The sequence below is a fragment of the Mus pahari genome, chromosome 12 (assembly GCF_900095145.1).
Source record: "Mus pahari chromosome 12, PAHARI_EIJ_v1.1, whole genome shotgun sequence".
NCBI classification, from domain to species: Eukaryota; Metazoa; Chordata; class Mammalia; order Rodentia; family Muridae; genus Mus; species Mus pahari.
The window spans coordinates 30,653,678-30,667,451 of NC_034601.1; the positions used below are offsets into that span (position 1 = coordinate 30,653,678).

A 13,774-nucleotide genomic window follows, 5' to 3' on the forward strand; every position below is an offset into this window, starting at 1 on the left:
TTGAGAGCCCATGGAATAAACCTGTTCCCTTTTGCCTGATCAACTGTATACATAAAAGAATTAAGAGAGAGAGAGAGAGAGAGAGAGAGAGAGAGAGAGAGAGAGAGACATGGTGATATATTATTGGCCTGATGGCTCCTTTCATGAAAGAACTCTAAATTTCTACCACTTTCTATAGTGACAGGCACCCTCCTGCTCTTTAGCATGGGGCTCTCATTTTCTAAAACACGGTCCTTATTCCGTCAGCTTTGAAGTGCCCGTTAGCCCAAAGGCAGTGAGTGTGGACTCAGCTGAGGAGCCCCTTTAGTTACTAGCAGCAGTGGCTGGCAGCAGAGACAGCAACAGCAGCAGGAGGAGGAAGAGGCACTGGCCCTGGAGAGGAGAGTCTCAAATGGCTCTCAGACCATCAGGGTGGGCTATCTGTAGAGAATCTGGTCATCTCCTCCTCTCCTCCTTCTCTCTAAACCTTAACTGGAAAAGCAGAGAATGTGAGAGGACCTGGGGCTAGAAAAGCAGGTCCAGTTTCTACTTTGTCTTCCTCCCTTGTGCCCCTATTCTGTCAGGACCGGAGGTAGGGGAAACAAGATTCCACTTGACTTGGGACCTTAACAAACATGGCCCTGGGACAAAAGAAGCTTTCAGCCATAATTATTCACCAGGCATGAAATTTCTAACGCCTGGACTTCTAGTCCCAGAATTTCGAATGCTAGAAGGCATTTTGTTCTGTTTGCTTAAGCATTTCAAAAGATGCCCTGGAAAGTAGGATTTGCACTCAAGACTGGAAGCTATTGCTTTAGGCCCAGCAAGGCTCTGGAGGAAACAGGAGGGTGAGGCACACGGGGTACCTCCAGAATCTTCTGCTTTAGTCTTCCATAAGCTGGTTCAAAATGTCCATCCTTAGCATTCTCTCTGCTAGCACACATTTGTTTTTGTTAAGCATAATCTTATTTGGGGGATTTCAGGGTGTTTGTCAGCAAAGCACTTGTCTCGCAAACATGAGAATCTAAGCTCAACATCTGACACGCACATAAAAATGCCTGCTGCGGTGCCTCCCACTTGTAATCCTGTCACTGAGGTGGCTCATGGGCCAGCAGTGGAGCTTCACTGGTGAACTTTACATCCCAGTGAGCGACCATGTCTTAAAGGAGATGGACATGTGACACCCAAGGTTGTCCTCCAGCCTCCACATGCGAGTGTGCATGCCTCACGCGCACAGAGAGAATCCTAATTGTCATAATCTGAGTCCGGGCTCTATTCGGTTCTGACTGGTTGAATTTGCTGCTTCTTGAGCCAACTCTGAGTTTGTGGACATTGTCTCAAAGCCATAAGTTGCCAGTATTTCTTGTGCACTTGGGTTATTTTGAACTCCACAGTGTCCAGTTTGGTAGATTCTGCTGGTGAAAAACATCCTCAAATTAAACTGATGGTTGGATTTGATATGAGCGTGCTTATGCTATAAAATGTATAAATGCTGTCTTCAGGTGAGTGAAGAGGAATCAGATTCACTAGCCACAGACATGGGAGTGCTCTGGGTTCCCAGGAAGGCCACGGGGTGCTCAGTGGGGTCCAATCAGGGCCTCTTCCACAGGTGTCCAAAAACCACCTGGATTATACAAGATTGTGGGCCAGCCTGGAACAGGTGCTGTCGGTGTCTTCTTTGCATGACTCTCACATGGCCTCCTTTTCCCCATGATGCTTGACATGACCTATTGAACTCACTAAATGTGAAGAACTTGAAGGAGCCTAACATGGTGTCTTATGCAACTAATCCAAACACTTGAGAGTCTAAGGAAGGATCACTGTTGGAGGCCAGCCTAGGCTATATAGTAAGCACCAGGCTAGCCTAGACAATAGAGTGAGACTTTATCTATCAATTAACTAAATGATTAGTCAATCAATTAAACCATGGCTGACAAATGAATGTCCATGAAGCTTCAAGGGAAAAAAAGAAATCTATCCCAGGGACACCAAAAACTGCAAGCTCTTGGCTTCTGTGTGCATCTCTCTGGCTCTCAGCATCCTTGGCCCCTTTGGCCACTGGGAAAATCCTTTTGTAAACATGCATGATGCTGTGAACTCACCCACCCATTCTCTTACTGCCTGTGTTCCTTCTCAAGGCCTCTCCTGTCTCCTTACCTCCATTTTTGGGGACCCTTTCCATGTGTTCTCTCAACTCTCCCTAGCAGAGCAGAACAGGGTGGAAGCTTGAGAAACAGCAAAGGGATCAAGTGAGCCCTGGAGTGGCAGTGGACTCCCTGCGTGCTGGAGGGCCCTGTTCCTCGGCCTCCATGATCTAGTACTCTCTCTAGTTAAGAGTGAACAGCAAATCCTGACTCCAGAATCCCCACAGACTTTTTTTTTCTCCTTGAGGTCCTACTAGCAGAGATTTAACCTTCTTATTAAAAGGGGCCACGTTACCTGAGTAAATCAGAGAAGGAAAGGAAGAAAGGAGACCCGGAGTATAAGTCTGGCATCTGGGGCATGCACTGGGGCGTGAAGCACTGTCTTTCTGGACATTGCAGAAAGGATAGCCCCGTGGCCAGGGGAGGGAGGGTGGGATAGCACTGTCTACTAGCAGCTCAGCTCATTCTCCCAGTGCTAAAGTGCTAGCTGCTGCTTTCCGCCCCCAAACAGCTCAAGCATCACAAAACTACACACGACACTGGACTGTTCTTAGGTATCCTGTGTTTTGAGAAAGGGGTCCACATTGAGTCATGGCGTGAAGTTCAATGGGAAGGCTGAGTGGATGGATGTGAGGAGAGGAACTGTTGGGAAACCTAGGTCTGGCCCCAGCTCCACAAGATCACTGGGAACCCTCCTCTCCCCTCACCTTTGTTCCATGCAAAGACCAGGTCATCCTACTGGTTCAAATCAGCATCATCCTTTATACCTTTAGCATCATCCCGAGGCTATAAGAACCACCCTACCACAGAGACTCGGGTTGGGGAGGACTCGGGTACCACTGCTTCTCCAAGCTCCTCGGGGGATCTTCAAATGGGCCAAGCTTAAGAACAAGTTTCTGAGGGTCTAACAGGAAAAGGCTGTCTCTTTGCACTTCTGCAAACCACACCTCCTCCAGTGGTCCCAGGTGAGGGGCAATGGGGCCCTCTGGCTCTGGGGAAAGAAATCTAGTCTCTTGGCTAAGTCTGTCCTTGCTGAGCTCTTGGGATCTTCCTGCCTGGAACAGCAGCAGGCCTACCTCACTGGGTTATTGCATTGAACTCATTCGTGCCTCTGAAAGTTCTCTAACAATGCCAGTCACACAGCAAGCGCACAGTGAAGCTAAGTCGTCTCCTTTTTCATCTTTCTGGAGCTAGATGTGGATCTGGAGCTAGATGTGGTCTTGAGCTTGCTGAGCAAGCACTCTTCCACTGAGCTAAATCCCCAGCTTTGAATTCAACCCTTTTTATAGAAGAAAACCAGGCTAGAAAGAGGTGCCACCAGGGGGTGTCCAGGAACTTTCTAGAGACCAAGCTGAGCCTGGGAAGCCGGTGAGCTTGAGGCTCAGGACCTCTATCTGGCAGGGCATGCCTGGGAGCACGGGACCCATACTGCGGCTGGGATGGGAAGCGGCAACTTTGCAGCACGCTTGAGGACAGTTCCAACATGAGCCTGTGGATCCAGAACATCACAGCCTGTCCTGTGAGAACCCCTGTGCGCCTGTTCCTTCCCCTCCCTCAGTGCCAGCTATGACTCCCCGGCAGTATCCCTTCCCTGTCTTTCTTTGCCTTGTGTGACAGGAGTCTTGCCCCCTTATATGAGTCTGCAGGTACGAAACGTGACACGGGATGGGGGCTTTGGCCCATGGTCACCATGGAAACCGTGTGAGCACTTAGATGGAGACAACTTGGGTTCTTGCCTGTGCCGGGCCAGATCCTGTGACTCCCCAAGGCCTCGCTGTGGGGGCCTCGAGTGCCTGGGGCCAGCCATCCATATCGCCAATTGCTCCAGGTAGGTGAAGGCAGGGTTTATATGGTGTCTGCTTAGGACTTGTACAGAGAGAACTGGGGAAATGGGGCATCTCACCCAGGTGTTTACACTTTAGTGCAGTGCCGGGGACTGGGCAGGAAGCTAATGTCTGAGGCAGGAAATACAAGCATCAGAAGAGTTTTCACATCAGTGGAAGAGCCCCTGCCTCATGGCAGGAAGTGCAAAGAGAAAGACTGGGCAGGCATGGGAGTTGCTGCCAAAAGCAATAAGCTTGGCTGTTCCAAACTTGAGGGACAGCATGAGATGGTGTTGACCCAGGCTGCACCGGCTAGAGGCATGACCTTGGCCAGCCTTCTAGCTACAGTACCCACCTGAGAGTTGCTGCGAAGGTTAAAAGAGATATGTCTGTGAAGGAATAACTATACCGCCTGGTTTGGGGAACTGCATAAAACTGTTATTATCACAACTAACCCATAGTTTTAGGGACTTGTGAAAATAATTATTTTATCTACATTCACTAATTTAACCCTCTCAGCAACCTCAATGGGTTGGAATTTAGCCATTGGTCTTATTTTAAGGATAAAGGTAACAGTAAGCAAGAACTTTTGATCCCTTAGGTCAACTTGGGCATGAATGTCTGAGGCTGGGGAAAGGTAATGCAGGGGAGAAGGGAGGAGAGTAGGGACTAAGAGATTTGGGTATCAGAGAAGGGGGAAAAAAAAATACAGAGAAGGGGGAAAGGAAGGTTTCAGGTTGGAATGGTAACTGAGACCTCTAAAGAGTGTGTCCTTTTGCCTGTCTGTGTAGGGGCCCGGCCCTATCACTGTGTCCCTGGCCCTGAGCACAGCCTGATATATGGAAGAAGGCTCTCAATACATATTTGAGGCATGAATGAGCAAACGGATGAATGCACGAATCTGCCTGAGCCAGCCTGGTTAGGAGCTGATATTTTCTGTCACTGTCTCGCCAGTCCTGACAACAATACAAAATCCATCTGCCTCAGATGCAGCCCAGATCTAAGAAGCTGGGGCTCAGAGGGCCATGTGTCTCTGTCCCCTCCCACTCCACCAGGAATGGGGCGTGGACCGCATGGTCATCGTGGGCTCAGTGCAGCACGTCCTGTGGGATCGGCTTCCAGGTCCGTCAGCGAAGTTGCAGCAACCCGGCGCCCCGCCACGGGGGCCGCATCTGCGTGGGCAAGAGCCGGGAGGAGCGGTGAGCTAGCTGTGGTTGCAGAGATGCTGGAATTAGGATGTGGGATCCATCTGGGCATCCTCCAGCCTGGATTCTGGAGCTGGGATAACAGCATCTCGCCTTAAGGTGACACGCCTCCCTTCTCCCCAGGTTCTGTAATGAAAATACACCTTGCCCAGTGCCCATCTTCTGGGCCTCCTGGGGTTCCTGGAGCAAGTGCAGCAACAACTGTGGAGGCGGCGTGCAGTCGCGCCGTCGTTCTTGCGAGAATGGCAACTCATGCCCGGGTTGCGGAGTGGTGAGGTCGCGGGGCTGGGGCGCGGAGAGCGGGGAGACCTACAGGCCAGGCGGGGTTGGGGGTCTGAAACCACCCTCACCCCGAAGGAGTTCAAGACCTGCAACCCTGACGCCTGCCCGGAAGTGCGACGCAACACACCCTGGACGCCCTGGCTGCCCGTGAACGTGACCCAGGGTGGCGCGCGCCAGGAGCAGCGATTCCGCTTCACCTGCCGCGCGCCGCTGCCGGACCCGCACGGTCTGCAGTTCGGCAAGAGGAGGACAGAGACCAGGACTTGCCCGGCAGACGGCACCGGAGCCTGCGACACCGACGGTACAGCCAGGAGCGGTGGGGAGGGCGGGAGCCTGGGAGGCCTGGGCCGGAGGGACAGCTCAAGGTCAAGGTCGCTGAGCCCGAGGCCCTCTGCAGCCCTGGTGGAGGATCTTCTGCGCAGCGGGAGCACGTCACCACACACTCTGAACGGAGGCTGGGCTACCTGGGGCCCGTGGTCATCCTGCTCCCGGGACTGCGAGCTGGGCTTCCGCGTCCGCAAGAGAACTTGTACCAACCCGGAGCCCCGCAACGGGGGCTTGCCCTGTGTGGGAGATGCTGCGGAGTACCAAGACTGCAACCCGCAGGCTTGCCCAGGTAAGGTTGTAGAAGGAAACCTTAGCTTCGGGCAAGCCCGTCTCCCCAGGAACTCTCTAGCCTGGGAAGGTGATCTTCCCTTTCTGGAAATTAATTCTGCAAGCCGTCCCAGGATCCTTTTCTCTTTCTTTCTTTCTTTCTTTCTTTCTTTCTTTCTTTCTTTCTTTCTTTCTTTCTTTCTTTCTTTCTTTCTTCCTCTCTCTCTCTCTCTCTCTCTCTCTCTCTCTCTCTCTCTCTCTCTCTCTCTTTTCTTTTTTAAAGACAGGGTCTCAGTATTCCTAACTAGTCTGGAACTCGCTGTCTAGAAGAACTTGAACTCACTGAGATCCGCTCTCACCATGGACTCATCAGTGACTCCTGGGGTGGAGCTGGAGCGAGATCTTTTTTCACTACTGCCTTGCCTTTTCTTTTCCTACCGAGCTACCCAAATAGGGAATTTGATTTAAGTTGGGCCGATATGGGGCTTTGGAGGACACCCTTACTACTGTGACCTGATGAATTGGGGTGGGGTGGGTGTTGAGGGCATGAAACCCAGGGCCGCCTCCTTCTCACACCCAACTCACGCTTACAGTGCGGGGTGCCTGGTCCTGCTGGACCGCATGGTCCCAGTGCTCAGCATCCTGTGGTGGTGGCCACTATCAACGCACCCGTTCCTGCACCAGCCCCGCCCCGTCCCCAGGTGAGGACATCTGCCTCGGCCTGCACACGGAGGAGGCCCTATGTGCAACACAGGCCTGCCCAGGTACCGGGTGCATCGGGCCGGGGTTGGGGAAGGTGATTGACCTGCTAAGCCTCTACAGGAAGATCCCGAGACAGCCAACCTCATCTCTACCTATAATCCATAGAAGGCTGGTCACTGTGGTCTGAGTGGGGTGTCTGCACTGAGGATGGGGCCCAGAGCCGGAGCCGGAGCTGTGAGGAGCTTCTCCCAGGACCAGGTGCCTGTGTTGGCAACAGCAGCCAGAGCCGACCCTGCCCCTACAGTGAGATTCCTGGTAGGTCCTGTTGCTAGAAATGTCCCACCATGCTCCCCTTGGTCCCCATAACACACACTCCAGACACCCTGGGTCTCTTTCTTACTCCGTAGCCTAGATTAGAGTACAGGATGAAGCATCAGAAATGATATGTTTGGGGTGGCCGGAGAGATGGCTCAGCGGTTAGGAGCACTGACTGCTCTTCCAGAGGTCCTGAGTTCAATTCCCAGCAACCACATGGTGGCTCACAACCATCTGTAAATGGGATCTGATGCCTCCTTCTGGTGTGTCTGAAGATAGCTACAATATACTCATATAAATAAAATAAATCTTTTTAAAAATTAAAATATTTAAAAAGAAAAGAAATGAAATGATACCTTTGTCTTGCATTTGGGATACTCACACTGCACACCTACTGAATGAGCCATCCTCCAGAGAAGTAGGTCTTCTACATAGCAGTTGGGAGGAGTGAAAGGCCTAAAGCTGCTGAGCTGTAGGATTTCTTTCTCTGATGACGGCCAGCCCAGGTAGAGGTCTCCCTACTCACTTTAGTCAACTCTATTCTAACCTTCTCCATTTGTCCTCTGCAGTCATCCTACCTGCTTCCAGTGTGGAGGAGACCACCAGCTGTGGAGGTAAAAAGAGTCACGCGCACGTCCCTACCCTCAGTCCCTCAGCCACCACTCCAATCTGTATTCTTACCATTTCTACAGACAGCTAAACCTGGGGAGGTCCCCCATGTGGCTTCAAGGTCATCTACAGGGAGGTCTCGGCTGGGATGTGTCAATCTGCATCCGAGAAAGCCATCTGTCTCCAAACCTTCCTGTTGTCCGACCCCACCTATGGGCTCTCCTGGGGGAGAAGGCCCTGGTGACAACCGCCCCGACCTCTCTTGCCTTTCCTTCTGGCCCCAAAGCTCTTTCCTTTTTCCATGTTCTGGAACCTCTTGAAGCTGTTGCTGTCCCAGGAAGACAATCAGAGGGTCTCCTTCCTCACCCCCTGCCTGTCTTCCTCCAGGGTTCAGTCTCATCCACCTGATAGTCACTGGCGTGTCCTGCTTCCTGGTCTCCGGGCTCTTAACCTTGGCAGTGTACCTGTCTTGCCAGCACTGCCAGCGCCAGTCTCAGGAGTCCACCCTTGTCCATCCTGCCACGCCTAACCACTTGCACTACAAGGGCGGGGGCACCCCCAAGAATGAGAAGTATACCCCCATGGAATTCAAGGTGGGTGCCTCTGTGTGAAGCAAAGGGCAGGGTGATGGGTAGTGTGGTCCTGGCTCTATTCTGGACCTCACTGGGTGGGTGGAGGGGGAAAGGCAGTGGTACATGATGGAGGGTCATGTCAAAGCTAGGCTTTTCCCTTAATGGCTGGCTCCAGGACTCCTTGCCCTGGACTGGCCCCTTCATCATTGCTTTTCTCTGATTCTCCTTCCCTTAGACACTGAACAAGAACAACTTAATCCCTGATGACAGAGCCAACTTCTACCCACTGCAGCAGACCAATGTGTATACAACCACGTACTACCCCAGCCCACTGAACAAGCCCAGCTTCCGGCCTGAGGCCTCACCTGGACAGCGCTGTTTTCCTAACAGCTGATCCCATCCTCCTGGGACTTGGGCTCCTTGCCTTCCCAAGGCAGAGAACAGTGAAATGGGGCCGTAGAACCACTTTGGTTTACCCTCTGCACTGGGCCGAGAACTTGCTGCCTGGCCAGTAAGGCTCCCATCTGGCTTCAGAAAGCTCTGGCTGTCATTGACCATGGGAGAGAGGGCTGGCTTCAGGCTGGCACATGGCTGCAGATCCAGCTCAGCCCAGGTCTCATGGTCTCCTCTGCCCACCATCACTTTCCCCTGCCATGTCTGAGCTGTGGACCTACTGGGTATGTGAGGAACTTGGAGAGTAGAGATGGCAGAGAATGGGCTCTTAGGTTTGAGTTGGAAATGACTTCCAGTGGCCACCACCAGCTAAGTCTGCCCCCTTTTACTGGTCCCCCAAAAGTCCTGGGCTTTGTCTAGCTTGTCAGTGAAAGGAATTCATCAAATGTCCCATCAAATGTTCCAGAAGTTTCAGATCTCAGCCCAGGGCTGGCGCACTCCGATGCTGTTCTCTAAGTGTCACAGGGGACCAGTGCTGGCCTAGGTTGACCACCTCTGTCAGACAGTCTGTATCTTGACCAGAGGCATCCCTCTGGTAAGAGGCAGTGAAGACTGAGGACCAGGGGCTGGACTTACGGAGAGGCCCTTCACAGGACTCTTGGCACAGGTCTTAGTCTTGCCTTCAGGATGCATACAGGTGGCCCAGAAGGAAGACTCGAGACCACAGGAGGCAGAGTCTGGCCTCCATGCCTATGGAGACTGCTGCTGCTCAAGATTCGTTGGCTGAGAACTGCTCCAGAGTCTCTGCTGGCCCCTCATGTATTCAGGAACACACACACACAGACATACACACACGCGCACACACACAGACATACACGCCATCTGCTACAGCAACAAAAAGGATGTTAAGCTGTGGCATTATTAATTAAAGATGATATCCAGTCTCCAAATGGAACTGTCTTTGTGCATATGTGTGTGGGCCCTCTTGGCATCGTGTAGTCCATCAGTGCAATGCTCTGAGGTAACAGATGGTTTCTCAAGACGGAGGAAACAACCCAAGTGGAGTTTGACTTTAATAGAGGCCATCTTTCTGTGTGTGTGGGTTTATGTGCATGCACGTACCCGCGTATGCATACACACACACACACACACACACACACACACACACACACGCACCCCTTCCTCTTTCAGAAAAGAAGCTGGGGTAGGGGGTAAATGGAATTCACCAGTGAGGCCACAAGGCACAGCAAAGGCAACATCAGGTGTGGGCCTGCCCTGAGCAGCTCCTGCGTGGAGTTGGGGTATCCAGCTGGAGGGCATTGATGAGGAGGATTCATGAGATATGTTGGAAGCTGAGTTTAACAAAACCCAATTGAGAAATGATGCCTGTGAGCAGGCAAAGCCTAATGGAGTTTGTGCTGGATTAAATAAAAATCACCTCAGAGCCTCAGCCCTCCAAATCAATGTGGTCATTGTGGACAGGATTGATGGACATGTTAAATTTAGAGAACAATTTCCTGACTTAATTGGATAGATCAATTCTCATAAGATTCTCAGCAAAAGGAAGGTAGGTAAGCTAGAAAGCCTGCACTCTCTGTGGCTGAAGAGTGGATACCCTTGGGGAGGAGAGGAAGAAGTGCCTGAAGGTATCTGGAAGAAAAGAGGGGCAGAGCCTTCCTCTAATTTTGCTGTTCATGAAGACAGTTCAAATGGCAATGTCCCTGAGCCAAGGGGAACCAGAATGCTGTGGCTCCCAAAACATGATTATGGTTCCCTATATGGTTCCCATGAGGCACACAAGCCTAGAGCTTGGGGAGGGCAAAGAGGGAGCAGAGCTGTGGGGCATTTTAGATCCTGGAGTTTCACTTGCCTTGAGCCTGGTAGTACTAACTATTGAAAATTCAAAGTATTCCAAGGCCAGTACATCTGTCTGCCTCACGAGAATCACTCATGTGTGACCAAGTCATGGAGAATTATCAGATAAAATGTACCTCTACAGATCAGAATGACATCACTGTGAAGGTAAACCCTTAGGTACAATAACACACACACACACTCACACACACACACACACACACACACACACACACACCTGAATTCTCTTATAAGGAGGCTATCCACCACACTGCAGGAAGAGGAGCTAGTATGGTTGGCAAAGGCCATTTAACAAATACACCCAGCTCAGAGAAAAGGACCCTAAAAGTCGCTGTCTTAGTCAGGTTTTTACTGCTGTGAACAGACACCATGACCAAGGCAACTCTTATAAAAGGACAACAGTTATTTGGGGCTAGCTTACAGTTCAAAGGTTTAGTCCATTATCATCGAAGTGGGAGCATGGCAGCATCCAGGCAAATGTGGGGCTGGAGGAGCTGAGGGTTCTACCTCTTGTTCCAAAGGTAGCTAGAGGACTGGCTTTCAGTCAGCTAGGACCAGGGTCTTAAAGCCTATGCCTCATAGGGCCACTCCCTGGGCCAAGCATATACAAACCATCACAGCCACCCTCTCGCCTGCCCTGTCAAGGAGGTGTTCTCTGGAAGACCTCAAAGAAAAGCAGGCTTCTCTACCCAGTCAGCTCTAGGCGTGAGGAAGAAGCAGGGACAGAAGCTCCCCCATCTTCTTTGGCCCTTTTATGTTTCCCTCTGTGTTGTAAGTAAGCCCACTGCCTTAACATCATACATATTCATCGCAACAACTTAGAGGCTACGGGAGACCAAAAACCTTTCAATGATTACACTCAAAACCAAGACAGAGATCTAAAGATTCTAATATATGGTGTGAATTCTTCCCTTCTTCCCCCCCCCCCCCCGCATCCCCACCAAAGCAAAGGGAATGAAAAACAAAAGCTCTGACACATTTTCAATAAAACTAGGATGTAGTTCTAATCCCAACTCCTAATACAGTTGTCTGTCTCTATTCTTGGGGAATTGGCTCCAAGGCAATGCCCCATGTGGATGCCCAAACTTATAGATGCTGGTAGTCCCTATGCAAAATGGAGTGGACTTTTCATGTAGGCAGAACACACCCTCTTGAACCTACTTAAATTACTTCTGATACCTAACGTGATGTGAGAGCATTGTGAATCACTGCTCCATACTGTTGAGGGAATATCGACGAGAGGAAATGTCTGTGTGTGCAGTTTTACCCCCAAACACTTTCCACCTGTGCTTGGTTGAATGTGCACGTGGAAGGTATGGCTAGGAAGGTTACCTCTCTACGATGGAAAGCAGGGGGAGCAACAGTGGTCCCCTGGGGGAGCAGAGATAGGATTTCAAAAAGGATTTCAGAAAGGATCAGAAATTGCGGGGAAGGTAAGAGAGAAACCAAAAAGAAGGGGTGGTGTATAAAAAACATGTAAGCTTCAGCTAGATCCTGGAGTGTTGGAACTTTTATTTGTGTTGCATGATTTAAAAAACAAGTTTTTGGTTTTTTGTTTTGCTTTGTTTGGTAAAAATAAAAGACAGGTACAGAAAAGTCAGGCAAAGCAGAACGGTAACATGGGGCAAGACCTTTGCAACAAGGTCTCTGGTCAAGAAACAGAATGAGGACAACTGTCCCAGGATGCCTTTCCTTTCACCCCCATCCCTCACATGATGAGATGATTATCCACACCAGGAGAAAGGTGAGGGCTCATGTAAGGAAATACAACTGCTGCTCACCACACGGCTAGACCAGAGCCCATTTCTACAATGGTGGCAATGGAGACACTGTGTGGTCTTATTCATAACTTAATGATGCATCTATGACAATTTTAGTCTTAGGAGAAGTGACCCAAGAAGGACAAGTCTCAGCTACTGATGCTAACTGAATGTTGGGGTGAATATTAGGAGAGAAAGAATGAAGACCCTTTTATTTTCCCCATAATCACCATGGTGAATTTCATTAAAGAAAACCTGAGGCCAGGAACACCCACCTGCACCTTGCCACAAAGTGCTGCATTTTAGATGGCCCTTCGCTCTAATTGTACTGTGCTCTTCGAACCACCTACATCCAAAGCCATGAGCTAAATGAGTGTGTGTGTGTGTGTGTGTGTGTGTGTGTGTGTGTGTGTGTGTGTGTATGAAAAGGAAGAAGAAGAAGAAAGATAATTTTGGAATGGGCTGTGATGTGACTCAGTTGATAGAGTACCACCTATATCCATGAGGCTGTGCTTGATTCCCCAGCACTGAAAAACAAAGCAATTCATTAGGTCTGGAGAGAGTCTCGGTTATCAGAGTATTTTTGCCTAGCATGCACAAAGCCCTGGGTTCAATACAGAATAAACTTGGCCTGGTGGCACATGCCTATAATCCCAATCTTTGGAAGGTGGGGGCAGGAGGGTCCTATATAGTGAATTTGAAGCCAGCCTGAGATAAAATGGACTCTGTCCCAAAAAAGAAACATAATTTTTGAATACAAAAAGAAGCCTAATAAAATATTAATATCCTAAAGAGATAATTATCAATATCTTAATATATCTTTTCCAGATATTTCTGTGTGATGATATGTAAGTTTGATAGCATTTTATAAAAGTAAGTCATACTAATTATTCTGATTTTAAACACATAACATTGTATCATAATTTTCTTACATTGTTAGAAATTGTTCCAAGCCTCAGGGTCTTTTGCAGGCCTGTCCTGGCAGTGGGTAGGGAGAGCAGAGAGGGCCTTGTTTGCAGAGTCCCATGAGTGAGAGATAAGGTTTCCCCATTCTGTCTCTTTAGTTAGAGAAAATGCAATCTTTACACATTTCATTATGCCCTAGTATACTTCGAAATGTTTACATAATAGTTAAAAAGTCTAAAATACTCTATAACTTAAATTTCATTTTTATTACTTAAATTTGTTCTCCCTTCCTATATAAATATATCATCCAACTACATGAATTTATCATAATTTACATTACCCACTAATAGTGTTTCATATTTTCTTTTGCCAAAGATTCCTACTCTGGGTCTCCTTGTGCATTTTTCTTACATGCCCTTAGGCAGGTAGGTAATGAGCTTGTCACATGGCTTTCTGGGTTAGTCATGGTACAGTGGGAATACATTGCTGGCCAGTGTGACTTGTGGTCACATCCCTTGAAGAGAACATTGGCCACAGATGTAGCTGTGTTTCTCGGGGATTTCTCCTGGATGATGAGGTATCTTGAGCCCATGTCTTCACACTGGAACCTACAAA

The 13,774-nt window shown here is 49.6% G+C and overlaps 1 protein-coding gene across 2 annotated transcripts in view; it reads left to right on the forward strand.

Annotated features, from left to right (window-relative positions):
- Window positions 1-9,690, forward strand: part of Sema5b (semaphorin 5B) — a 122,899-nt gene extending 113,209 nt beyond the window's left edge. The window contains exons 12-22 of one of the 2 annotated variants that reach the window (XM_021209378.2): window positions 3,525-3,642; window positions 3,770-3,951; window positions 5,002-5,145; window positions 5,275-5,422; window positions 5,509-5,734; window positions 5,831-6,049; window positions 6,621-6,791; window positions 6,895-7,044; window positions 7,614-7,658; window positions 8,041-8,246; window positions 8,461-9,690. In XM_021209378.2, the coding sequence (XP_021065037.1) occupies window positions 3,525-3,642; window positions 3,770-3,951; window positions 5,002-5,145; window positions 5,275-5,422; window positions 5,509-5,734; window positions 5,831-6,049; window positions 6,621-6,791; window positions 6,895-7,044; window positions 7,614-7,658; window positions 8,041-8,246; window positions 8,461-8,619 (1,768 nt within the window). In that variant the 3' untranslated portion in view covers window positions 8,620-9,690. Of the gene's footprint in view, window positions 1-3,524; window positions 3,643-3,762; window positions 3,952-5,001; window positions 5,146-5,274; window positions 5,423-5,508; window positions 5,735-5,830; window positions 6,050-6,620; window positions 6,792-6,894; window positions 7,045-7,613; window positions 7,659-8,040; window positions 8,247-8,460 lie in introns of both variants that reach the window. The other variant, XM_029544722.1, reaches the window with a different exon arrangement.
- The last annotated feature ends 4,084 nt before the right edge of the window (window positions 9,691-13,774 follow it).